The following is a 25,851-nucleotide window of genomic DNA, read 5'->3' on the forward strand; positions in this document are numbered from 1 at the left end:
TGAGCTAAGCCGACCCCAGGCAGTCTTCTGTCTGTGTGTCTGTGTGAATGTGTGTCTGTCTGGCTGCAATTTCATGTCTGCTGTTCCACAGTTTTTAAGGACATTTTTCTTTAGTAATATCTACGAGCTGCCATTGCGTCGCTGTCTGCTCTAACTGGACTGAAGACGTGTCATCTTCCCTCTAGAAGTACTTTTTTTTTATGTTCTTGAGTGTACGAATAAATGTCTTCATTTTTTCCAATGTAATGGAAACACAACTCTAACGCTAATTCTGAAGACATGCCGCTTTTCCACCGCACATGTAGCTCGACTCGACACGACTCGACACGACACGACTCGACACGGTAGCAGCACGGGTGCTTTTCCACCGCAAATAGTACCTCCTGGACGTGGGCGGGGTCGGCTGCGCGAAAGGGCCGTGACGTATTTGTGTACGCGACGCAAACAACTCATACGCAACCCACACATGGACAGAACCCACATAACAACAATGGAGGACATCGATCGCATTACTATTATTAGCTGGCATGTTGAAGAAGTTGGAGAAGTGGAACATGTTGGCTGCGGTGCTGCTATGGATGTTACCAGCATGGTTGCCATGTCGCTCTCGTGACTTCGTCACACTCTCTGGCCAATCAGTCGCCGGCCGTCTGCCGACGTCACCTTTTAGCATCGGCTCAGCTCGCTTGGAACCTAGAGCGAGTAGGTACTAGAAAAAGCAGCCACTTCAGGTACCAGATACCATGGTACCGCGGTGGAAACGCAAAAAATGCGAGCTGAGTCGAGTCGTGTCGAGTCGTGTCGAGCTGGTACCATGCAGTGGAAAAGCGGCAATAGAGGACCTTTCCTTATGTATATACTGTTATAAATCTGTCGTTTTAAAACACTTAAAACAGCCCCTCTCCCCATGGCCCTCACCCCTCTCTCCCCTCTCTCCCCTCTCCCCTCTCTCTCCTATGGCCCTCCTCCCTCTCTCCCCTCTCTCTCCCATGGCCCTCCTCCCTCTCTCCCCTCTCTCCCTTCTCCCCATGGCCCTTCGCCCCTCTCTCCCCCCCTGGCCCTCTCTACCGCTCTCTCCCCTCTCTCTCCCCTGGCCCTCTCTACCCCTCTCTCCCCTCTCTCCCCCCCTGGCCCCCTCTCTCCCCCTCTCTCCACCTCTCCCCAGCGTTGTGGGCTCCGGTGCACGCCGCTGTTCCTCTCTTATTATCAATGTGCGGGGGAGCAGCGCTGATAAGTGTTCAGTGTTATTGAATGTACGCCGTGTGTTTGGTGTAAGGAACCAAACAACAGCTGCTGCTGGTTTAGTTTCAATGGCCTATACGTACTGTCAGCCGGCGGAGATTATGATTGCTAGTGCTGCAAGGGCCAATTGCAACGGGAGACAGGGCCATCACATGTGGTTTGTGTGTGTTTGTGTAGGGAAGGTTAAACCTGTGCGTATGGTTGCATGTATGTGTGCGTGTGTGTGCGTGTGTGTGTGTTAAGCTTTGTTTCTGTTTGTCTGTGTTTGTGCGTGTGTGGTTGTGTCTGTCTGTGTATCCATCTGTGTTTCTGCATGTGTGTGCGTGTGTGTGTGTGTGTTTGTGCCAGTTAGTGTGTGGACCAAACGATCCTCATCGATCCTCTGTGATCTAAACACTAAAGGAAACCTGGAAACAGCTTGTGGTGTGGAACAAATGCTATGGAATTTACAAGGTAGGATTCTGGCAACACAACAGCTAGGGTCATCATAAAGACTATGAATTACCTTCACAGCTCTGTCTCTGAGGGCCGCTTGAAGTTCTCTCCCACTGAAGTAATTTGCCTGCAGGACTGAGGCGGCTGCAGCAGTCAGAGGCTTTCGGCTCTTTGTTTTTGCTGTTAAGAGGCCAGAGACGGGCGGTGACTATTAATCAATACTTGACATGTGTGGCTGGCAGCGTAACAAGGAGGATCTTGAAAAGTGGTTTTAAAAACGTCCCGCATGGATCTGGATGGGATTTTTGTACAGAGAAAGAAAAAGACCCATCACTGTGTGAAGCATTGGTTAACCTAGCTGTGTCTGACAGCTTAATTCCTATGACTGGAACATCACTAACTAGCTGTAAGAATATGTGGAAGGAAACCGCAATCATGGCTGTGTTACATCGGCCATGTTTATTTCAGTGTGTTTCGGAAACACTTCCAACCCCCACGGCGACACCAACACTTCGTCCTCTGACTGCTGCTGCAAGCGAGCTTCGACTCGGATACAATTTCTGTGGTCTTATATTCCTTTGTTTGTTGACTTGTAAATGGTGAGGCTCAGCATGGGGCGGGTGGATGTGTGTTAGCCGTTGTGCGCTAGCCGTTGTGTGGTTGTGTGGTGGTCAGAGACTGCAGTAGTCAGGACCTGACGGCTCGCTAACACGAGGGATCGTCCCCACGGCGCCATGTTGACACCTCCAAACATCTTTTACAAGAACAATTAACAGGCCATCTGTAAGAGTACCTTGGCTTGCTGTTTGCTGATATTCTGTCTTGTTCTCTCTGCTCGGCCACCCGCCCGGGCGAGGCAAATTACTGGCAATTAATTACAATGGGCTGAGTTGGCATTTGTATAATGTCGCTGTGTTGTTGTAAGAAGGTGCTTTAAGACGAATCCAAAGTGGGCGTTTGGAAACGTAACGCCTTGTGGGTATAGGCTATATGGCTGCTGGGGGCTGGGGGGGGGGGGGGGGGGGGGGGGTAGTAGGTTTCTGTTCTATGACACATGAAGTGTGTAATGTAATCTCTGTCATTTGTAACTGCCACGATGGATCTGGAGATACAGGGCCTGCGATTACCCTGTGATTAGCCCGTTAAAGGAAACAGTCACTGTCCATATGCTCTCATATCTACCTGGATGACGCTCTAACCAGCGCCACGGCTGACAGGGTGATGGATGGCAGCCCGTGCCCCACCACACCGCCTGTGGTCTGCACTCAGAGACACGGCAGCGCAGCGTGAAGGTCTACAGCGCCCTCGGCGTGTTGGACGGCGAGCGGAGGCGACTGAGATGTCCTGCAGCAGAGCGTCTGCAGGGATGCCGGCTGGACGCGGATCTGGGGTGATGACGTGTTTCTGTGTGTGTCTCACTCCTCTCTCTCTCTGCCTCCACAGGCACGCCGGTGACCCGCGTGACGGCCAGCGATGCAGACGACCCCGTGTATGGGAACAGCGCCCGGCTGGTCTACAGCATCCTGGAGGGCCAGCCCTACTTCTCTATAGACCCCAACTCTGGTAACTGTTCAGTTCTATACTAAAACTATTCAAGGCATTTATCATCTCACGCTTTATCCAAACAGTCTTTTGATACACGTCATTAACGGACCTACATGTAGAATGTTACTGCAGGATGTAATTTAATAAAATAATTGCACCTTCCAAAACTCTCAGTTGCATAGAAAGAGGGTGATTTAAAGGCTATTATATTTGCCTGGAAAAAGGAAGGAAGTGACTCTAAGCATGCTCCTGAATACCATAGTATGTTAAGGACAGCTAGCTTAAGCCAGTTTGTATTATTGTGTAGTAAGTGGCCGAGAAATGGAGCAAGGGACTCCGATCCCAATGAGAGAGTGGGTGGTGCAGTTCACTTACAACCAAAGGGGCTTGAGAAAGGGTTCCACACTCTACCATGGAGTACCTTAAAATACCTTTAAAGACGATGGAGGGGTCCCTTAAAAAAACGTGAAAGAGGAGGGAGGGATGGAAGGGAGAGGCGGCGTCCGGCTGAAGGAGGCCATAATGTGGCTATGATAGCACCTTACCTTCTAAGGATTACCGGTAGTCTTTAATAGTGAGTTTGAAGCAGAACACCAAGCTAAAGACTAGTCCAAGAGGCCAGAAAACAAGCTACAATTCCCCTCATTAATACTCACCTACGCATGAAGAGCATGGTACCTTTTCTAAAGCTGTGTATGAACAGTAACACAGGTACGTGATCTAGTCCACAACACTAACGCTGCCGGACTGGTTTGGCAAATGAGTATTGAACCATGATCTGCACTACAGCCTCAGTGCTCACCAGCACTAGCAGCAGGGAAGCCTTTTGTAGCCCGCTGCCCCATCGACCCCTCATAAACAAAATAAACTAAATCCAACAATATTGAGTATATGTATTCCTCATTCATAAAGTCATGTTCAGTTAGAATAATAACTGCCAACTTAAATCTAGTGAACAGTTTCATGGAATACCACACAAGACGTTCAAGATGTGCATTAGAACCACACACCCAGCCTCACTGGGACTGGAAACATTATCATGTCACATTTCTGGTTTAAGAGAAAAATATTTCTAATTTGCACATTTTATGGCATTTTCAAGGTTTATCAGCGAGTCTTTACACCCACATGATTAAATAATAGCAAGGAGAAATTAATAAGAAATGATGTGGAATCAACTCAGGCTGTGAGAAACTAAGCAGATCCCGTAAGCATTTCATATATGTGCATCCATAATTATATGGACGGTGTTTTTGTAATGAAATTGGTTGTCATCCTTAGAGTTTGTGATTAAAGCGTTGGCGTGGCGCACAAGGGGAGCTGTCAGGAACAAAAACACTTAGAGGACAGTTAGGGATTAGCATTCCTGCTTTGCGTGATTACTGAGCACATGCAGATGGCTCATTCGAGTGTGCCGGATGTTTTAATGAATGTTAATGAAAATTAAAAGGTAAAAGGAAAACAACTATTAAAATGCGTTTGACACTTACAGCGCCATGTCGAAATGAAAAGCATTTGAAAATAAACAAACAGTGCGGCCCGTTCTTCATTTCATGGGCGATGGGGAAAAGAGGAAGAGGAGAAAGTTTCTGCGGTTGTACGGAAATGAGTGTTTGTTTGTGCTCCCGCTCAGTGATTACGAATTCATTTGAATAATCAGCTATGATCAACAGGGATGAGAGTGCTGCTTGTTGCAGGATGACTGAAGAAACAAGATGGCGGTATTTGTGTGTGTGTGTGTGTGTGTGTGTTTGTCAATGCACTCATACATGATGTGTAGGTATTAATTGATCTGTTTATAGAAGAGGAGAACATTTAAGGGTTAGGGTTCATGCCCTCAATCCCTCGTAGCTGAGAGGCTATTTCAGTTCTTTGGAGGTGCTGAATATTGTGGTTAACCTGTAGTTTACTGAATACTGTTCGGGAAGCTCAGAAGGGTACTGGTAGAGAGTCCTCCACTCCAGATGTGTCTAATACTGTATGTTATCGAGTAGAACATGCATGACATCCATGCGGCTGGCTGATCTATTTCAGAACACACTGAAGAGGTTCAACGCTTTCTGTAAATATATGGGTTTATTCATTCCCACAGAAAAGGAATTATCCCCCCCCCCCCCCTACTTCTCGATGCTCAGACCAAATGACACCGTACACTGTACACACACTGTACACACACTGTACACACACTGTACACACACTGTACACATCGTACACACCGCACACTGTACACACCATACACACCGTACACACCGTACACTGTGTGTTCCTGAGCTGGAGCGAGAATTTGGAATGCTGTTCATTCAAAGTCGAGTCCATCTGTGTCCCTAGATAATAAAAAAAAAATTAAGTTCATCAACAACCCTGTTGAAAACCACCAGAACTAAAACAGAGGGGTAATAAATGATGTGGAGGGGAGAAGACCTCACGGGGTGACATGAACCAGTGTTGGAGCGCAAAACAAATTGCTCTCTGGGTCCCATGGTCGTTGCTTTCAGCCCATTTTTCAAGGGCACCTGGTTGGACTGTCATTTGTGTCTAGACCCAAATAGTTTAGGGACCGAGATAAATGAAAACTCATGGCCAAAGAGAATGAGTAAATAAATCCTCAAGACCCAACCGTTCAGGCTCAGCCTGGACACGAGGTAGACAATGTTAACACAACCTGGACACAAGGTAGACAATGTTAACACAACCTGAGGTAGACAACATGAACACAACCTGAGCCAGACAACGTGAGCACAACCTGAGGTAGAAAACATGAAAATTTTCTTTATGAACACTGTCTTCTACACTACTCTACCTCTACAAACACTGTCATCTGCAGAACAACCAGAGTCTCCACGTCAACGCTCAGCCTGGACAATATGAACACTGTCTTGCAGAACCACGCCGACCTCCACCATCTGCGGGGATCAGCCGCCTCCTCTACTTCTTCGACTTCACATCCAATCTTAACTTAATATAACAGTACATCTGTTCATGTACAACTGCCCCTCCGTGGACCGCGGCTTCTCTCTCCGTGAAAACAATAAATGAATACCCTAGAATACATCAGCACCACCAACACTAAAAAACAAAAGCCTTTGCCTTCGTCGTATTCTGGAGCCTCTCCATTGTTTGAGGCAGCTCAGGACCACTGTAGGGTGTCATGCCAAAGCTAGGCTTTCATGAGGGGTTTTATATTCATTTGATGATCCTGCGGGCCTCTGTTTCCTGAGTGGATTATCCACATATACTGCGGCTGAGCTTGTTTTATATTCAGCGCTGCGACACACTCACTAAGGTCCATTCTGCATACAATATGCAACGTTATACAAGACAGTCAGCGTAATTCACACTCAATCAGAATATAAATGAGCGCACGTGAACAGCGTGAGAGACAAACGGGTCACATCGCCGCCATTGCAGCCTCGTGGTTGATTATCACCTGCATGCCCGTCGGGGTCCATGCTGTGGCCCCTGTGTTCAGAAGGTCGTCACAATTCCTGCTGAATGGATCGAAGGCAAAGACACAAGCCTTGAGTTCACCCATTTCTCTTAACCGTTGATTTAGACATAGCGTAACCTGTAGGGTCTCTTCCTCAGCCACCATTAAGATCGCTCTTCACGGGATGGACCGGGAGATGAGAGAGGAGTACCTGGTGGTCATCCAGGCCAAGGACATGGGCGGGCACATGGGCGGCCTCTCCGGCACCACCACCGTCACCGTCACCCTGACCGACGTCAACGACAACCCGCCTAAGTTCTCCAAAAGTAAGATCCGATGTGAGCTTCAGATGACCTTGAAGAAAAGGTCATCTGAAGTAAAGTCTTTATCATCTAGAGTGTGTTGAGAGGGGGTTTTATGTGGCTATTTGGCGGTTTTCTTGAAAAATCAAGATGGCTAAGGCAGCATGTGGATGCAGTGTGCCGTGCATGAGTCTCTGCAGACTGTCCCCCGGTCCAGGCAGCAGGAAGCTGTGTTCGGAATGTTTCCTGGTCAGCCGGAGGCTGTATTCAGACTGTATCCTGGTCCAGGCAGCAGGAGGCTGTGTTCAGACTGTCTCCTTGTCCAGGAAGCAGGAGGCTGTGTCCAGACTGTCTCCAGGCAGCAGGAGGCTGTGTTCAGACTGTCTCCTGGTCCAGGAAGCAGGAGGCTGTGTTCAAAATGTCTCCTGGTCCAGGCAGCTGGAGGCTGTGTTCAGACTGTCTCCTGGTCCAGGCGGCAGGAGGCTGTGTTCAGACTGTTTCCTGGTCAGCATGAGGCTGTGTTCAGACTGTTCCCTGTTTAGCAGGAGGCTGTGTTCAGACTGTCTCCTGGTCCAGGAAGCAGGAGGCTGTGTCCAGACTGTTCTCTGATTAGCAGGAGGCTGTATCCAGACTGTTCCCTGTTTAGCAGGAGGCTGTGTTCAGACTGTTTCCTGGTCAGCAGGAGGCTGTGTTCAGACTTTTCCCTGTTTAGCAGGAGGCCGTGTTCAGATTGTTTCCTGGTCCAAGCAGCAGGAGGCTGTGCTGCTCAGCACTGCAATCCTCCGCTCCATTGCTGAATATTTCCCGTGTACCCGCAGGTCTGTATGAGTTTGTGATCCCAGAGGACCTGCCCATTGGGAAGGCAGGTGGCAGGGTGAAGGCCAACGATAGAGACATCGGGGAGAACGCCAAGTCCACATACAACATCATCGAGGGAGACGAGAGGGGAATGTTCCAGATATCAACGGACGGCCAGACTCAGGAGGGGATTCTCAAGCTGAAGAAGGTAAGCCCCGAGTCCTACCAGGAGATTCCCCGATGTACTGCGCTATCGCTCGCTCTGTTTCTCGCTCTGCTTCTCTCTCTCTCTCTCTCTCTCTCTCTCTCTCTCTCTCTCTCTCTCTCTCTCTCTCTCTCTCTCTCTCTCTCTCTCTCAGTTGGTCTTAACTCAGTGGCTCAGTGATTTAAAGAAGGGGTTCAGTGCACACTTTAGTTTATGCTGAATTTAGTTTTGCTAACGCCCCAATTAATCCTTGCCAGTCGATTGGCGAAGAACCGACGACTTACACACACACACCTAGAAACAAGGAGTGACACGCACATACCTAGAACCAAGGACTGACACGCACACATCTCTGGCTCCGTCCAACTCCTCCGCTCTCCGCTGGCCGTCCGACAACTCCGCAGGACGTTTCATTTCTTGACAACGATTTTCAAGGTGGTTATGAAAAAAAACAACACACGAATTGGCAGGAGTCCATCGCGGCCATGGAGCGTAACCTTGTAGCGAACGCAGCAGCGCGCTAATGTCAGGGAAACAAGGGCCGCCGTCCGGATAACACCAGGATCTCAATGACAAATTCTACTGCCGACATTCATGTGTCTGTGGATATACAGACCGGTGTGTCTGTGGATATACAGACCGGTGTGTCTGTGGATATACAGACCGGTGTGTCTGGGGATATACAGACCGGTGTGTCTGTGGAAGTACAGACCGGTGTGTCTAGGGATATACAGGCCGATGTGTTCTTCACCATAACAGCGACAGAGGTTGGAGCGCTGAGTTCTGATATTTGTCAGCAGATATGTAGAAGTCTGCATGCTGTATTCCACTCATTACTGAAGAGGAACATTTACATCTGAAAATATCACTGCATTTTAATGAGCACGGGGAATGTGGGTTAGTTTGAGCACAGCTCCCATTGTCAAGGACACCGCAGGAATCGAATGGATGTTTCACGGCAGGCTTTGAAAGCGGAGCACACTGGTTATGTATGGATGTATTCAATGTACATAGTCCCAACGTTCTGCGCTGGATCCCGAGGTCTGCGTGGCACGTGGTGTGATTGATAGACGGCTGCTCTTCAGTCTTGAGTCATGGCTGCTTCAGCATCAGAGGAGGAAGCTATACATCACTTCAGTGCGGAGGGCCATTGTGTTCAGATGCAAAATGACATTACCCCAAGGACAGCCAGTGTGACTTTGTCAAACTGTGAACAATTCAAGCGACATGGGAGGTGGAGCGATCAAGAACCAGGGCAATCTGCCGGGGACTGGAAAGGGAAACAGGAGTGATGTAAGGCAAAGTGGATACAAGGAGTCTTACAGTTGACAAAGTAAATGTCAAGCATGCTCCTTTCCCCAACGCAGTGTCAGGCTTGTTCCCACTCATCTCTTCACATTTATACCGCGTCTGTTCGTGCCATCACTGATTAGAAGGAAACAATGGAGATGGGGGCGAGTTGGCGGCTCTGGGTGACTGTTTGTAAGGAAGAGGTAATGGCCCCTGCTTGATTATCTTCACCACTCTTCTCCAAACAGCTTCTGAGAACACGATGATGTGTCTCCCAGCTCCTCATTTCTTATTAAAACAAAGAGGTGGGATTGAGGTTACAAGTGGATGAGCGATGGAGGAAGGGGTCCCACAAATTATTAAATAACCTTTACGGCAAGGTTAAAACATATTGATCTAACTGCGACGCGAGAAGAGAGGGAAGAGAGGCTCTTTGTTGTTTGGGATGTTAAGCGTTTTATCTGCCAGCCCTCAGGCGTGCTGAGAGTTCATCTTTCTGTGGGATGTGAGCTTTCAACCCGCAAGCCAGGGCCGAACTTTGATGTCTTAAAAATACCTCATGTATACGTACCAATTTGGTTCTGGTGGGAGGGGGAACAATAGTAGGGAAGGCAGTGCTGTTTGAGATTCTGCAAACAACAAGTACGCATGTGCTGTGGAGGAGATGTGGTAGTTCTGTATTCTGAGATATAATAGTGCTAGCCCCTACATTAGATTCTTGCTAACCAACCACTTGACTGATTATAAGGGAACCTTGAGCTACATGTGATACGAAGGCCCATTTTAATACTAAACAATATATTATTTCAATGTCTTTAATACACTGATGTATTGGCTATATTTCACTTATATTTTACTGTCTTTAATATATTGATATAATGTCTCTATTTAGCTCATATTTAACTGTCTTTGATATACTGCTATAGTGTCTATATTTAACTTATATTTAGCTATCTTTAATATACTGATACAATGTCTCTATTTAACTTATATGTATTTGTCTAGAATATGCTGATATATCTATTTAAAAGATATAGAACTGTTTTTAATGTACTAATATTATATTTAACAGATATGTTGCTGTCTATAATATGCATATATTATAGCTGTATTTAACATCAATATTTAACTCGTTAATAAACTGACATTGTATCTCTATTTAACATATATTTAACGGTATGTAATATACTGTATATATATACTCTATTTAACATGTTCATGTCTTTAATATACTTATATTATTTCTCTATTGAAGATGTAACTGTCTTTAATATACTGATATTATGTCTCTATTTAACATCCATGTACATGTCTTTAATATACTGATATAATATCTTTACATAGCATAAAAATTAACATGACTTTCATGCACTGAAATTATATCTCTATTAAACATATATGTACACGTCTTTAATATACTGAAATTACCTCTAACAGTTGTATTCTAAAGGGTCCCCTATATCCTCAGCCGTCCGATTGAAGCTCATTCCTAGTGCACCTGGGCCCAGTGTAGCTGCAGTCAGCTCATTCCTAATACACCTCGTTTACAAGGAATGTATCATTACCTCTACAGCTCATTCGCTTTCATTACCTCTACACCTCATTCTCACTGTCATTTCCTCTATATCTAACTCTTCGCTCTCTCATTAGCTCTGTATCTAACTCATTACCTCTATACCTAACTCATAACCCCTATCATTACTTTTATATCTAAATCATCTCTCTTTGTCATTACCTCTAAATCTAATTCATTCTCTCTGTCATTACGGCTATCTCTAACATTCCTCTCTCTTTCATTACCTCTATTTGTAACTCATTCTCTCCGTCATTACCTCTGTATCTAACTCATTACCTCAATATCTAACTCATTCTCTCTGTCATTACCTCTGTATCTAACTCATTACCTCTGTATTTAACTCTTCTCTCTCTGTCATTACCTATATATCTAACTCATTACCCCTGTCATTACCTCATTATCTAACTTTTTTTCTCTCTCATTACCTCTATATCTACTTATCCTCTCTCTGTGATTACCTCTATACCTAACTCATTACCCCTGTCATTACCTCTATGTCTAACTCTCCTCTCTCTTTCATTACCTCTATATCTAACTCATTCTCTCTGTCATTACCCCTGTATCTAACTCAGTACCTCTATATCTAACTCTTTCTCTCTGTCATTACCTCTGTATCTAACACAGTACCTTTACATCTTACTCATTATCTCTGTCATTACCTCTATATATAACTCATTACCTCTGTCATTACATCTGTATTTATCTCATTATCTCCATATCTTACTCATTCTCTTTGTGAATACGTTTGCTCCTTCCTCCCTCTACTCATTCTTATCCCCCAAAGCTGCGGTCTGGTTGTGATTCCGCTATAAATCCTGGTTATGGAGTGTGGAAGTGACTTGATCCCATTATTCTAGCAGGGTGCGAGGGACCAGAGGTGATTCACAATGAAACTGTGACATTCTGGGTTTGCCCTCAGAGATTCCCAGGAAGTGACAATGTGACACTTTTACATTTTGCACATATCAATGAAGTGTCATTTGCAAAATGATGTCTAACATGCACAGGCAGGAGGTAAAAAGGACGATTTGCGTTTTGATATGTCTACTCAATCACATTGATGGCTGCTATTCGCTCTGGTTCGGTATTGTTGCATATTTTTCATAATTGCTGTGCAATTCATTTGACTCCATCTGATTGTGTTAGTGGTTGTGAAAGCAGTCATACATCTCTGACATTGAGAGCATGAGCCGGAAAATGTGTAATCCTTCGAAGTGACAGGAACGCAATAATTATAATTTCAGGTCGCATGAATATGCAAATCACATTTCTTACGTGTGATTAATAATTTCAAATCAAAGCCGTCGAACTCAGAGCTGGTAAAGGAGTTTTATTGAAACGGTGTCACATCTGGATAACCGCCTCCCTGCTGGTCAACAGTAGGACTGGGTGTTTCTAATATGTCCGCCTCACAATATACACCTAGATTTTTTAAATGATGCTATATGCATTATGAGTGACTTGTGATACAGGACAGGGATAGAGAAGAGAAAGAATGTCTGGGCAGGATGGGAAAGGCCGACCAAAGGAGGATGCCGGGCTGATGAATGTTATGATGTAGCGGCGGAACATTAACAAATGAAAGATAAACAAAACAAGAAATACATATTCACTATACATATATCTATTATTATAAAATGTTCTTTCACTGACTTCCTGTCCCTCCCTCCCTGTGCGTTGCCTTCCTGTGCGTCCCTCACTTCCTGTGCATCCGTTACTTCCTGTGTGTCCTTTCACTTCCTTTGCGTCCCTCACTTCCTGTCCCGCCCTTCCTGTGCATCCCCGACTTCCTGTCCCTGCCTCCTTGTGCGTTGCCTTCCTGTGTGTTTCCTTCCTGTGCGTCCCTGACTTCCTGTCCCTCCCCCTGTGCCCAGCCCCTGGACTTCGAGAGTAAGAAGGCGTTCACGCTGAAGGTGGAGGCCACCAACCTGCGCTCGGAGCCGGGCAGCGGGGGCCCCTACCGGGACACGGCCACGGTGAAGGTGGTGGTGGAGGACTCGGATGAACCACCCGTCTTCACGCGGCCCGCCTACGTGCTGGAGGTCAACGAGAACGCGCCCGTCAACGCGGTGATCGGCACGGTCAACGCCCGCGACCCCGACACCACGGGGAGCCTGGTCAGGTGAGGAGTGACCCAGCAGAGCACAGCGCCACCGCTGGACCGCCGGCGCCACTGCAGGCTACCATGCCAAAAGATTGTTCTATAAAACATATACTATTTGTAATATATAATCATAAATATCCTAGTAGAACCCCTTTCAACTCACGGTCATTATTATCAACATTATTTGGGACATATTGTGTAAAATGACTTGGGGCTAAATATTGTTTTGCTAGAGAAGAATAATTTTTAATGTAGGTGGTCTTAGCTCAGGAAGGTCTTTGAACAAATTTTGGAGAGCAGTAAGGGGAGGAAAGTAACCCAACAATGGACTAAATAATAGAAGCTAGCCTACATATTTGAACAGTGTTATAATATGCAGACAATATGATGGCTTCACATTGCAGACTGACAACTAGAGCCCATCTTTTCTTAAATTAGTGTAAAAAAAAGCTATTCCTCGTTATGTTGCGTTGTTGTACCGAATGTATTCACCAGAGCCCGACTGGACCCAATGGTCACACCGTGCACACTCAAATCATCACTGTGTACACTCAAATCAGCACCGTGCACACTCAAATCAGAACCATGCACATCACACAGCACTGTACACTCACAAGAGCCCTATGCACATTTATTCGTGGTGTGTGAAATAGATTTGTGATACGGTGGACAGACAACATTTGGGGCCCTATTTTAAGCGGTCTGAAACGCAAGTGAGAAGCGCCAAGCGCAAGAAGCTTTGTGGGCGGTTCTATGGTGATGTTGCAATTTTACCGGCGCAAATATTACTCTTGCGCCCGGAGCAAGAGTAATTAACTGCAATAAACCAATGAGAGTGCCAGCTCCCATCCCCTTTAAGAGCCATGAGCGCATTTGAAACTGACGAGTTGATATTTTGACAGCACGTCTGCAGTCTCCTATGAGACGGATGCACATGAATTTCAAACTTCAAATGGCTCAGTTTTTGGCTAAATAATATGGCCTAATTCACACATGGAATAAGGTTTTCTTATTCCAAATCTTAACATACATATGTTATGCGAAACTGTGGTTCTATTTAATGATATACGCAATACATTATAAACATTGTTTCTTGTTATCAGTATTGTATGCATTATTGTTATCGACTTGTGTTCCTAATATGCATGTGTCCCCCCGTTAATACATTGCCATGGACTGTATTATGCGTCACGTGTTTAGTTTGCGTGTGTTTAAACAGATGGACGCACACGCGCGCGCCCACATTCATTAATTATTTTACAGATACGCACACACGCACTTGCATTCATTCATTCTATTTAACACTCACTCGCGGTAAAACAATGTTTTCTCACGATCTAATACTCATCAATCCTAAAAGTTATGGGCATGTACATGATGTCTGTGTCAAGAAAATATATGTTTATTGTACGGTGTTTGCAGATGCATTGATTTAAAAATACACCTTATTACCGCTGTATCAGCTGTTCTTTCCCAAATAATTTCCCAAGAATGTGTGGCTAGGTAGATGAGAGAAGCAAAGTGTATGCGCGAGGTGCACAAGCAACATTATGCATGCGCCCTTAAAATAGCATCTGAACAACGAGCCACTGACTTTAAACCAGGTATTTCCTGGTTTGTGATTTCTGGAACTGCAAAATAGCACCAGGGAAGGAACACGCCTCCTCCTTTCGCCGAACTGCCCCTTGGGGCGCAAGATCATTCCCTTATTAACCGACGCATGGCGCAGGAGGGAAAAGAACGCTCTGCACCAGTTGCAAACTAGCAAGACACATGCGCCAGTGAGAAAGCCAATTGCGCCGAATGCAAGATAGAGCCCTTGGCCTTGTTGTGTTTGGTTCGTTATCTGAACGTGATTGGATGCGTTCCTCTCATGGGGAGTCTGTGATGGAGGCGGCCCCCGGCCGAGGTGATGGAGGTGGACCATCCATCCTCCACCGTACGAGCTGTTCTCAGAACACCTCAAGGGCACCTTCAGGACTGGTGTTCAGGCAGTTCCTCCTGCAGCAGAGCCGCCACCACGGCATTTCATAAGTTTAGGCGTCAGCCGCGCCTCGTTCCCGGGACAACACCAACTTGTGGTTGTAGGTAATTGGTTTGTGGGCGGAGAGGGGGGCGCCGTCACGGAGACGCTCTGCCAGCGGCGTCCGCGTGTTTAGCAATTACATCCCGGGAGCGGAGATGCGGAGGAGGCGTCCTCGCGGTAACCGAGGTCATCCCATGTAACCACATCATTTGCTTTCCTCTGACCTTATTTCCTGCCATGGTCCCGTTTATTATTATTTTGTATTTTTAAATGAGTTGATATGAATTCCAAAAGTTATTTTACTTGCTCATGAACTCACCGTGCGTGCCAGGGTATTTACCTTGTGAAGGACATTGCTGAAGTTTAGATGATTGGTTGATAGCCCCTGCCACCAATCCAAAATGAGCTGCCCGAATCTGGTCAAAATAACAGCTTATTCAAAAGGCCTTAGATCACTTTTTTAGATGGTTTATCATGTCATGTAAATAGTCATATTTATTTAGCAATTACACATTTGTATTCTAACATTAAGAAAAAATTACAATACATTTTTTTTGGTATCGCCTGAACCATAAGATCGAACTTTAAACTGCGATATCAATTCATATTCATAAAAATATATATTTTCTTATTTTACATGATAGACTCCCCTTTTAACATTTCAGTAGTCACGTTTCCATCTAAAAGGTGATGCAAATCATCTTTTAGATAGAAAGTTTGCAAAAAAGTAATTTGAATTAGGTGCGTTTCCATCAAGTGGTTGGAGCGAAAAACTACACATTCCAGGGCTAGTATCCTTTTGATAACATCCTCTCTTAGGCCCTGATATATAGTGGAATTGCATTGTTTTCCATCTAAAATAGCTGTAATGTTTTTTTCTTCGATGAGAGAAAGGAAAAGTTCAGCGGTCCACACGTATCTATTATTCCCATTGGCCATCTGTTCCATGGACGTATTTAAAGGATACATTGTACATATTTATAATTTGAAATTCATTGCAGCCTTTATACCACAGATACTCCAGGGTCTATAGCATATAACCGCGTTTTCTGATTACAGTTTAATGCATTTTCCACAATGTACCAGCTCTCGTTTGAAGGCTGAACAGACAATTTGACTGAAATTACATAGGTGTCCATATATCAGGGATTAATGGACAGGGTATAATTAAAGGATATGCAAACATAGACATCCTATATCATATATATATATATGATACAGGATGTCTATGTATATAAACGCTTAAAAGTATATATATATTGACGCTACAAGTTGATGTCGGCAGGGTTGCTATGGCCGGTCGGAAATCGGACGGACGTTGTCAGTCCTGTGTGTTCAACGTTCCCTACGTCACAGCTGTTTCGAAAAGTGTGTTTCCATCTCCCATTTACTCTCCTTCGCATTTCTCAAAAACCACCTCAAGCGAGCGGATAAACCTTTTTGTGAATTAGAGGATTTTTATGCAAATTTTGGTGTTTCCACCACCGTTTAATGATTCGATACTTCAAAATTTGCATTAGATCAGGGGGATGGAAACGCAGCTTTAGACCAAAACCAAAAATAAAATCGAACCAAACAGAACTTAACAAACGACAAAACAAAGGAGTTATTTATGTCGAGGATAGAGAATAATAATTATTTTACACAGTGCATCCTACATCCATATGAATGATAGCAGCACCTGGTGTACTGTAGAATATGAGCGCTCTCTCACTCTCTCTCTCTCTCTCTCTCTCTCTCTCTCTCTCTCTCTCTCTCTCTCTCTCTCTCTCTCATGTCTTGGACTTTAATTGTATAGCAGTAGTAGTTTGAAGCTGTAGTTCGGGGGAGTCGGGGGTGGAGCCGTGGTAAAGGTGTCTCTGCTCACCCAGCATTACGTTAGATTACTGGGCGAACCCCTCGGACCAGGAGCTGTTCCTCCAGACCAGGCCAGAGGAGGCCCCGGTCTGTGGCCGGGCTGCAGGCCTTCTCTCCCTCATCAGAGAGCAGCAGAGCCATGCGCTGGGACTCGCTGCGTCTGAATGGATCATTTAGGGTGAATTCTTCACAAACGAGCGCTCAGTGTCACTCTCCCTTGGGATTGGCTCTGAAGTTTGAAATCAACATTTCAAACGGCCGATTGGCAGATAGAAACGGCAGGATTTGTGACAAGCAAATCTCAGCAAAGGTTTATCCTAGATGTGTGAGATCATATGTGAGATTTATTTCTCTTTCCATCCCCTGTTGAATAAAATACGCCAGAGATTTGTTTGAGATAGATGAGATATATATATATATATATATATATATATATATATGGAATATAAATGACTGCTTTTTCCAGGGGAACAAAGCCCTAGTATTTTATTTAGTGTTTTTTTTTGTCCCTCTTTGAGGAATCATGGTGCCAGAGATACAATAAAAAAATGAAAAAAAGGACATTGTTTTACAAAGCTGGTCAGCATTCGAGGCAAAAACACGAGTTGTGCATCTGCGGCTCTCCCAGTGGAACCACTGACCTAATAACAAGAATGTCATTGAGACACTGGGTAGAGACACTGTGTTCCCTGCAGAAACAACAGTAAAAAGCATCTTTACACACTCACACATGCATGCACACGCACACGGAAACGCATACTCACACAGGCACACACACTCACACCTACGCATGCATGCACACACACATACGCACACAAACACACACCCTCACACCCACACATGCATGCACACACACATACGCCCACAGACACAGAGACACACACACACACTCAGACCCATGCATGAACACACACACATACACACACACTCACACCCACGCATGCAAGCACACACACACACACTCACACCAACGCATGCACACACTCACACACAGTCTGTGAGTAAAAAGTAAGCATAAATCATGTTCGAAAAATAAAAAAACATAAATTAGTTACACACTGCACACACACACTGTTCCACGGGCTAAGTGGAACACAGTCAAAAGCGCCTGCATGCCCTTTGTGAGAATTATCTACATGACATTATAAAAGCAGAGGTCACAGAGACAAGGAAACAATGGAATCATTTTTATCCTCTAAATGACGTCTTTGTCCTCCAGAAATCACTGCTGCTTTTGTATTTTCGCATGGTTCTGCAAAACCACGGAAGCTATTTCCTAAAGCAACACAACACATCAAGGCAGACCGCACAATGTCCCAACATACGCACAATGTCCCCATAATATAAATACACACTGTCCCCACAAACGCACAATGTCCCCACAAACACAAAATGTCCCCACAATCTAAACACACTGTCTCCTCAAACGCACAATGTCCCCACAATATAAACTCACTATGTCCCCAAAAAATAAACACACAATGTCCCCATAATATATACACACAATGTCCCCACAATATAAACACACACTGTCCCCACTAACGCACAATGTCCCCACAATATAAACTCACTATGTCCCCACAATATAAATAATTGATGCAACTAATGAATGACTTTGTTGTTTTTTTGTCAGGGGACGAAAAACACATCTCTTATTTGTGAGTTTTTATGGTGATGGGGCACACATAATACACATATAGATAAAGTACATAATGTAGTACTTATATACAGTATAGAACATATGTATATAATCCATCCATGTGTCCATATATACAGTATATATATAGTCCATATATATCGTTTATATAGTCTGTATATTGTATTTAAATATAATCCATACATATAGTTTATGGAGTCCATATATATCATTTATATAGTCTGTATACATTTATTATAAATATAGTCCATATATATAGTTTATGTTGTCCATAGATAAAGTTTATGTATAATGTTTATATGTATAGTTTATATCTGTATGCATAGTATTATTCTCCCTCTAGCTGTCATTTCTCTGGTGATCCGATCCTCTGGATATTTGTTGACTGCTGAGGAACGTGTGCTGGGCTGAGTGTCACATTGAGGTCAGGCCAGCACTGCTGATAAGGTTGAGAAGAAGTGCTAAGCTGAAACACTACCTGTGCACACATAACACACACACACACATACACACCACACATAAATTCCCATCAAACTCGGGAAAACCACGCACACACACAGTAAGCCTAACCACTGAAGATCACATTTTTATTTATTTGATTTTAATTCTTTTCACATCAGCCTGTCAGGATGACTGACAGCTGGCAGAACCTTGGAGGGTCTGTCTCTCCGGCAGCACGTGAAGCTGTCAGTCTGACGGGGGCCCGTCTGAGGGGGCTCTAGCACGCAGATGCTCCCCGGTGGCTCCCTGTCTTCAAAGTGCTCGGCGGGGCCAGAACAGGGAGGCCTGCTTGGCTGGATTGGGGCGGGGGGGGATTGGTATGTAGGGAGGGATTGGTGGATGGTGTGGGGGGAGAAGAGAGGGGGGGGGGGGGTGGTCCTTGTGGACTTTTTCCTAGCCTGGTGTCTGGAGGATTTTACACTATTTCATCTCAAAAATGAAATGTCACGGCTCGTCTACATCTCCACAACAATGGAATCTGGGCCAGTGGCTTATTTATTCACCCCAACCCCACCCTCCAATCTAAATCATTGCAGCTATTTTGTCTCTGGGTCTCTCTCTCTGTCTCTCTCTCTCTGCCTTTCCCTCCCTCTCCCCTCTCTGTCTCGCTCTCTCTCTCGCCCTCCCTCCTCAGCCCCTCTCCTCTCGCTCTCTCTATCCCTCTCTCTCTCGCGCTCTCTCTCGCTCTCTCTCTCTCTCGCGCTCTCTCTCTCTCTCTCTCCTCTCTCCTCTCTCTCTCTCTCTCTCTCTCTCTCTCTATCCCTCCCTCCCTCTCTCTCCCTCTCTCCCCCTCTCCTCCTCTCTCCTCTCTCTCCCCTCTCTCCCCCTCTCTCTCCCTCTCTCCCCTCTCCTCCTCTCTCTCTCTCCCCTCTCTCCCCTCTCCTCTCTCTCCTCTCTCTCTCTCGCTTTCTCTCCCTCTCTCTCGCTCTATATCCCTCTCTCTCGCTCTCTCCCTCTCTCTCTCTCGCTCTCTCTCTCTCGCTCTCTCTCTCGCTCTCTCTCTCTCGCTCTCTCTCTCTCTCTCGCTCTCTCTATCTCTCTCTCTCCCTCGCTCTCTCCCTCCCTCTCTCTCTCTCTCTCTCTCTCTCTCTCTCTCTCTCGCTCTCTCTATCTCTCTCTCTCCCTCGCTCTCCCTCCCTCTCTCTCTCTCTCTCTCTCTCTCTCTCTCTCTCTCTCCCTCTCTCTCTCTCTCTCCCTCTCTCTCTCTCTCTCTCTCTCGCTCCTTTGTCAATGTCGTTTATTGTCGGTCGTCCCTCCAACAGGTTTCCACTGATAGGGACGAGAGGAGCTGTGGTGGAGCGCTGGAGCCCCCCCCCCCAACCCCCCCCCCCCCCCGCCTCAGTGCCGGGAGGGGGGGAGGGGGTTGGGTTGGGGGAGAGAGGGGGTGAGGAGGGAGGCGGGGTGGGGGAGGATTAGCTACAGCTAGCGGTGCCAGATAGCGTAAACATCGGAGCAGATAATAATGGGGTGCAGCCGGGGAACGGCGGCTGACAGATTGTGATATTGGCATTAGCATGTTGCTGGGCTGCGTGCTCACAGCGCGGGGTCTGGGAGGGGCGGGGGTCTCGGGAGGAGGGGGGGGGGGGGGGTCCTGGGGAGGGGGGCAAGGGTCTGGGGAGGGGGGGGGGCTGGTGAGCTCCACGCTTAGACGCGGGCGCATTTAAAGGCAGAAGGAAAGTGTGAAATGAAAGATGACCTAGAATGACAGATTTTCCTCCTTCTCAGTGAGTATTGTGTGTGTGTGTGTGTGTGTGTGTGTGTGTGTGTGTGTGTGTGTGTGTGTGTGTGTGTGTGTGTGTGTGTGTGTGTGTGTGTCTGGGTGGGCCACCATGCACATTGCAACATGAAAAGAGGATTTCACAGTTTCGAGCAGTATCTGAAAATTCACTTTTATGTCGATTCCGATTTCATCCCCCGAGCCGCCAGAAGTTTCCTGGTTGCACGACTCGCTCTGCACTGGCACATCTGTAAGAATCGCTCTGCACTCCCACATCTGTAAGACTCGCACTGCACTCACACATCTGTAAGACTCGCTCTGCACTCACACATCTGTAAGACTCGCTCTGCACTCACACATCTGTAAGACTCCTTGCCCACTGCATCCGTCTGCTGACGGATCTCATTGACTTTGCATGGGGCGATCCCGAAATGCATTGTGGGTCCGTCCGTTCCGTCGGCTCCGTCTCTTGCGTTCAGAAGTTGAACATTTTTTAACTTTTCAGGCTGCAACGGTTCCGTCAGCCAATGAGATCGTGGCTTTGTCGGCAAATACCACTCCCCCATCCGTCACACGCGCCTTCCGTCATCCGTTGACGGACGGATACAGTGGGCAAGCTGAGTAAGACTCGCTCTGCACTCATGCATTTGTAAGACTCGCTCTGCACTCACACAACTGTAAGACTCGCTCTGCACTTACACATCTGTAAGACTCGCTCTGCACTCACACAACTGTAAGACTCGCTCTGCACTCACACAACTGTAAGACTCGCTCTGCACTCACACAACTGTAAGACTCGCTCTGCACTCACACAACTGTAAGACTCGCTCTGCACTCACACATCTGTAAGACTCGCTCTGCACTCACACATCTGTAAGACTCGCTCTGCACTCATACATTTGTAAGACTCGCTCTGCAGTCACACAACTGTAAGACTCGCTCTGCAGTCACACATCTGTAAGACTCGCTCTGCACTCACACATCTGTAAGACTCGCTCTGCACTCACACATCAGTCAGACTCGCTCTGCACTCAAACATCTGTTAGACGGGGCTTTGTGTTCGGCCGCGGGCAGCGGGGGACGCCAGGGGCAGCCTGGTTCTGGATCAGTCCACATTGTTCACCTGGTTATGGTCAGTCCACCCTGTACAGCCTGATTATGGATCAGTCCACCCTGTACTTCCTGGTTATGGATCCGTCCAGGTTTTAGAAGGCCGATAGGTCAGTCCAGCACCTCCTACCTTAACAGGGACACCTCCTACCCTAACAGGAAGCACCTCCTTCCCTGAACCCACCTCCTACCCTAACAGGAAGCACCACTTACCCTGAACCCGCCTCCTACCCTAACAGGAACACCTCCTACCCTAACAGGAAGCACCTCCTACCCTAACAGGAACACATCCTACCATAACAGGAACACCTCCTACCCTGAATCTGCCTCCTACACTAACAGGAACACCTCCTACCCTAACAGGAACACCTCCTACCCTAACAGGAACACCTCCTCCCCCAGGTCCCGGGGGAGCCTCTGTGAGGTTCTGCTCTGATGTAGTGGGGTGTCAAAGACGAGTCGTAACTCAGGGGCCTCTTAGGACCGCCTGCTGCTACAGGAGCATCTCTAATAACTCCAGGACGGCTGTTGACTTCCAGCTGAAAGAAAGGTCCACTAATGCACACGCTCCTCTTGATTAATAAGACCACATTACCCACAACACCCCAGGGAGTGCACAAGGACTTTTGCTGGAGTGTTCTGGTTTTAACGGCATGTGTAAAGTTGTAGTTTTTTCCAGTCTTCAGTCAGTTTTGCATGAAGGTTGTTTTGTCTTCTGGTTCGGGTTCCTTATCGACCTTGTTCAGGCTTCTCGTTCATCATTGCCCTTGCCTTGTCTGCTGGTTCTGGTTCATCATTACCCATGTATCTTCTTCTGGTTTAGGTACTTCATCGATCGACACACAGACCTGGAGAGGCAGTTCAATATCAATGTGGACGACGGGAAGATCACCCTGGCCAAGGCGCTGGACAGAGAGACGGACATGTGGCACAACATCACAGTGACCGCCACCGAAGTCAGTAAGTAACTTTATTTCCATCCACGCCAAGAATCCCATCCACCAAGGTTCCAGCAGGTCTCCTGTGATTGGTCGTTCCTTGATGTGCAGGATGGTAACCAGAGGGGTCTGCGTCTTGACGGAACAATCTGTTGACGTTCGTTTAAATTAACGAAGCCAGTGGCCGATCCTCCTGCTACATTAGCGCTCGCTATTATGTCCTGCCTACTAATTGCTCAAAGACTGGGGCGCAAACAATTTGCATTAGAATTCGCAGGGGCATTAAATATGTTCATTTGCTGAGTTTTGATTGAATTAAACAGCTCAGTAGTCAATTTGTGGAAGTGCAAGAACATTAAAACCTATCAAGTAAAGCGTTTTAAAGACACGCTCCGTGGTGGATTGCTCTAACGCCAGCATCCATTACAGATTAAAGAACATCTGCAAACAGCAGAACTCCCTCACTCTGTACGGCAGGCGGAGCCTTGCCAACCCTGAGAAAGGCTCTATTTGCATACAGATTGTTTTGGGGGTTTTGGGGGGCTGCATGTTGTGATAAAAGTTAATGTACCCTTAAAAGCTATCCGAATAGGAAATTGACATTGCTAGTTGTAACTTTCTTTCGTTATCTTTGCTCTGGTCTCACTTTCTCTCCCCCCCGCCTCTCTAACTATCGCTGCCATTTCTTAATCAAAGGAAACACAAGCTAATTGTCTAAATGCAAGCAGAACATAATAATCCCATCGCTGGGTTCCTACAACCCTGCAGGTCTGCTTATTTAGTGGCTGCTGCTCCAGATGGGAGTCGAGTAGGTGTCAAGTAGGAGTCTAGTAGGAGGCTAGTAGGAGTTGAGTAGGAGTGGAGTAGAAGTCTAGTAGGTGTCTAGTAGGAGTCTAGTAGGAGTCTAGTAGTAGTCAAGTAGGAGTGGAGTAGGAGTCGAGCAGGAGCCTAGTAGGAGCCTAGTAGGAGTCTAGTAGGAGTCGAGTAGGAGTCTAGTAGTAGGTGTCGGTGGGTGTCGGTTTGGGACTGGTCGGGTGTGGGTGTAGGTGTGTGACAATGTAGGTCAGTGTGGGTGGGTGTAGGATTGGTGTGGGCATAGGTGGGTGTAGGTGGGTGTGGGTGAGTGTGGGTGTAGGTGGTAGTGGGTGTAGGTGGGTGTAGGTGGGTGTGGGTTCTGCGGCGTGTAAAAGGGAATAGATGTGTTTCCAGTTATATCTACCATTTGCCACCAAACGCTGCGTTCTACCGCCTCACACCAGCTGCTGCAGATGGAAAAAAATCACTTTGGCAGACGGCTTTAACTATCTCTCTCTCTCCCTCTTCCTACCTCTCTTTCCAGCTTGCTCTCTATCTCCCTCTTTCTCTCTATCTCCAGCTCTCTCTCCCTCTTTCTTTCTCTCCCCCCCCTCTCTCTCTCTCTCTCTCTCTCTCTCTCTCTCTCTCTCTCTCTCTCTCTCCCTACCTCTCTCTCTTACACTTACATTCAAACAAGCACTCAAACAAACTCACACACACGGACACGGACCTCCCCCCTACTCTATCTGTCCATCACTGTCTATCCTCCAGTCCATGTTTTTACTCCTCTCTCCTCTCCCCTCTTAGCCAGCGGTCTCCCGCGTCCACCTATGGACAGCTATTTTTAGGGGGGGGGGGGGGGGGGGGGGGGGGGGGGGACGACACTAAAGTGAGACAGTCCAAAGTTAGCCACAGCTCACTAGCATGGCTTGCTGCTAAAACGTTTTCATCATTGGTTGGAACATAATATCCCCTGATTCCGTTTAAAACTTCTTACTTTCAAAAGAAAACCAGAGTGTAAAAAGCATTAGCCTGCTCCTGCCGATGGAATTTCAACCTTGTAATTCCTCAAACGGAGAGGCTAATGGCAAGCCTATTTATGTGTGAGAAACACTTTGGATGTTACGTTGCCTCAATAAAAACAAGGCAGGAGTGGGGAGTGGCGGGGGGCAAATTAATAGATAATAGCGGGGAAAGTTGGCGTTTGCTGCGCTGCCTAACAAACACAACGGTTTTACAGGCCCGTCGCAAAGGAGCTGCCAATTACCGCTGATGAATAATTCCAATCAAAACCTAATCTAATTAAGCCGCAATTTTATTGTCTTTTTTGGACTTCAGCTGCCATGGACTCATTAATATGCGCTGTGTCGCCCTCATGTTTTAAACATTAAAGTGTACAGGGGATTTTAAAACCACTTTAAATGTCGCACACTCACTCTGTTGCCCCAAAACGCTGTTTTGCATCGCTGATAATCGCTCCGACCGACTGACTTATCATCTGTCCTCCCATTAGCAAACGAGCAATAATAACACAATTAGTGGGAAAGAAATACACTGTGTGTTCTATTTACACTTTGGGGATCACAACTTACCCTCTCTGTCTGCCTGTCTGCCTGCCTATACCTGTCTGTCTGACTGACTGCCTCTCTGTCTGCCTATACCTGTCTGTCTGACTGACTGCCTCTCTGTCTGCCAGCCCTTTATCTGTATGTCTGACGGTTTGCCGTGTGTCTTGCGTGCCCCAGGAAACCACAGCCAGATCTCAAGGGCGGTCGTGGCCATCAGAGTAATGGACGTCAACGACAACGCCCCTGAGTTTGCCACCGAGTACGAGGCCTTCCTGTGTGAGAACGGAAAGCCTGGGCAGGTGAGGAGAAAAGAGAGGCCATCCATCAAACCTGGCTGCCCTGCTCTCTCTATCTCTACCTCTCTTTCTCTCTGTCTAGCTATCTCTACCTCTCTCTCTCTACCTCTCTCTCTCTCTTCCTCTCTCTCTCTCTCTGTCTAGCTCTCTCTATCTCTACCTATCTCAACCTCTCTCTCTACCTCTCTCGCTGTCTAGCTCTCTCTACCGCTATCTCTCTACCTCTTTCTCTGTCTACCTCTCTCTCTCTCTACCTCTCTCTGTCTCGCTCTCTCCTCCCCCATAATGGTTGGATGGGCTGAATGATAGCCTATTTATTTCTCTGTGAAACTATGGAGGAGGGTACCAGTCCTTTCTTCTCATGCAGCGTCCCTCCCTCCCTGGACAGGGTGTGTGTGAATGAGATGGTGGGCAGGGGAGGGGGAGGGGGGAGGAAGCGAGTGGTCAGCATCGATCACAGGA

The 25,851-nt window shown here is 46.6% G+C and overlaps 1 protein-coding gene across 2 annotated transcripts in view; it reads left to right on the plus strand.

Moving 5' to 3' along the window:
• cdh8 (cadherin 8) overlaps positions 1–25,851 on the plus strand; it is a 78,795-nt gene that overhangs the window by 45,102 nt on the left and 7,842 nt on the right. For both annotated transcript variants that reach the window (XM_060072267.1, XM_060072269.1), the window contains exons 4-9: positions 3,121–3,240; positions 6,808–6,975; positions 7,770–7,957; positions 12,695–12,942; positions 22,616–22,752; positions 25,271–25,392. In XM_060072267.1, coding sequence (XP_059928250.1) covers positions 3,121–3,240; positions 6,808–6,975; positions 7,770–7,957; positions 12,695–12,942; positions 22,616–22,752; positions 25,271–25,392 — 983 coding nt within the window. The remainder of the gene's footprint in view (positions 1–3,120; positions 3,241–6,807; positions 6,976–7,769; positions 7,958–12,694; positions 12,943–22,615; positions 22,753–25,270; positions 25,393–25,851) is intronic.

The sequence above is a fragment of the Gadus macrocephalus genome, chromosome 14 (assembly GCF_031168955.1).
Source record: "Gadus macrocephalus chromosome 14, ASM3116895v1".
Classification (NCBI taxonomy): Eukaryota; Metazoa; Chordata; class Actinopteri; order Gadiformes; family Gadidae; genus Gadus; species Gadus macrocephalus.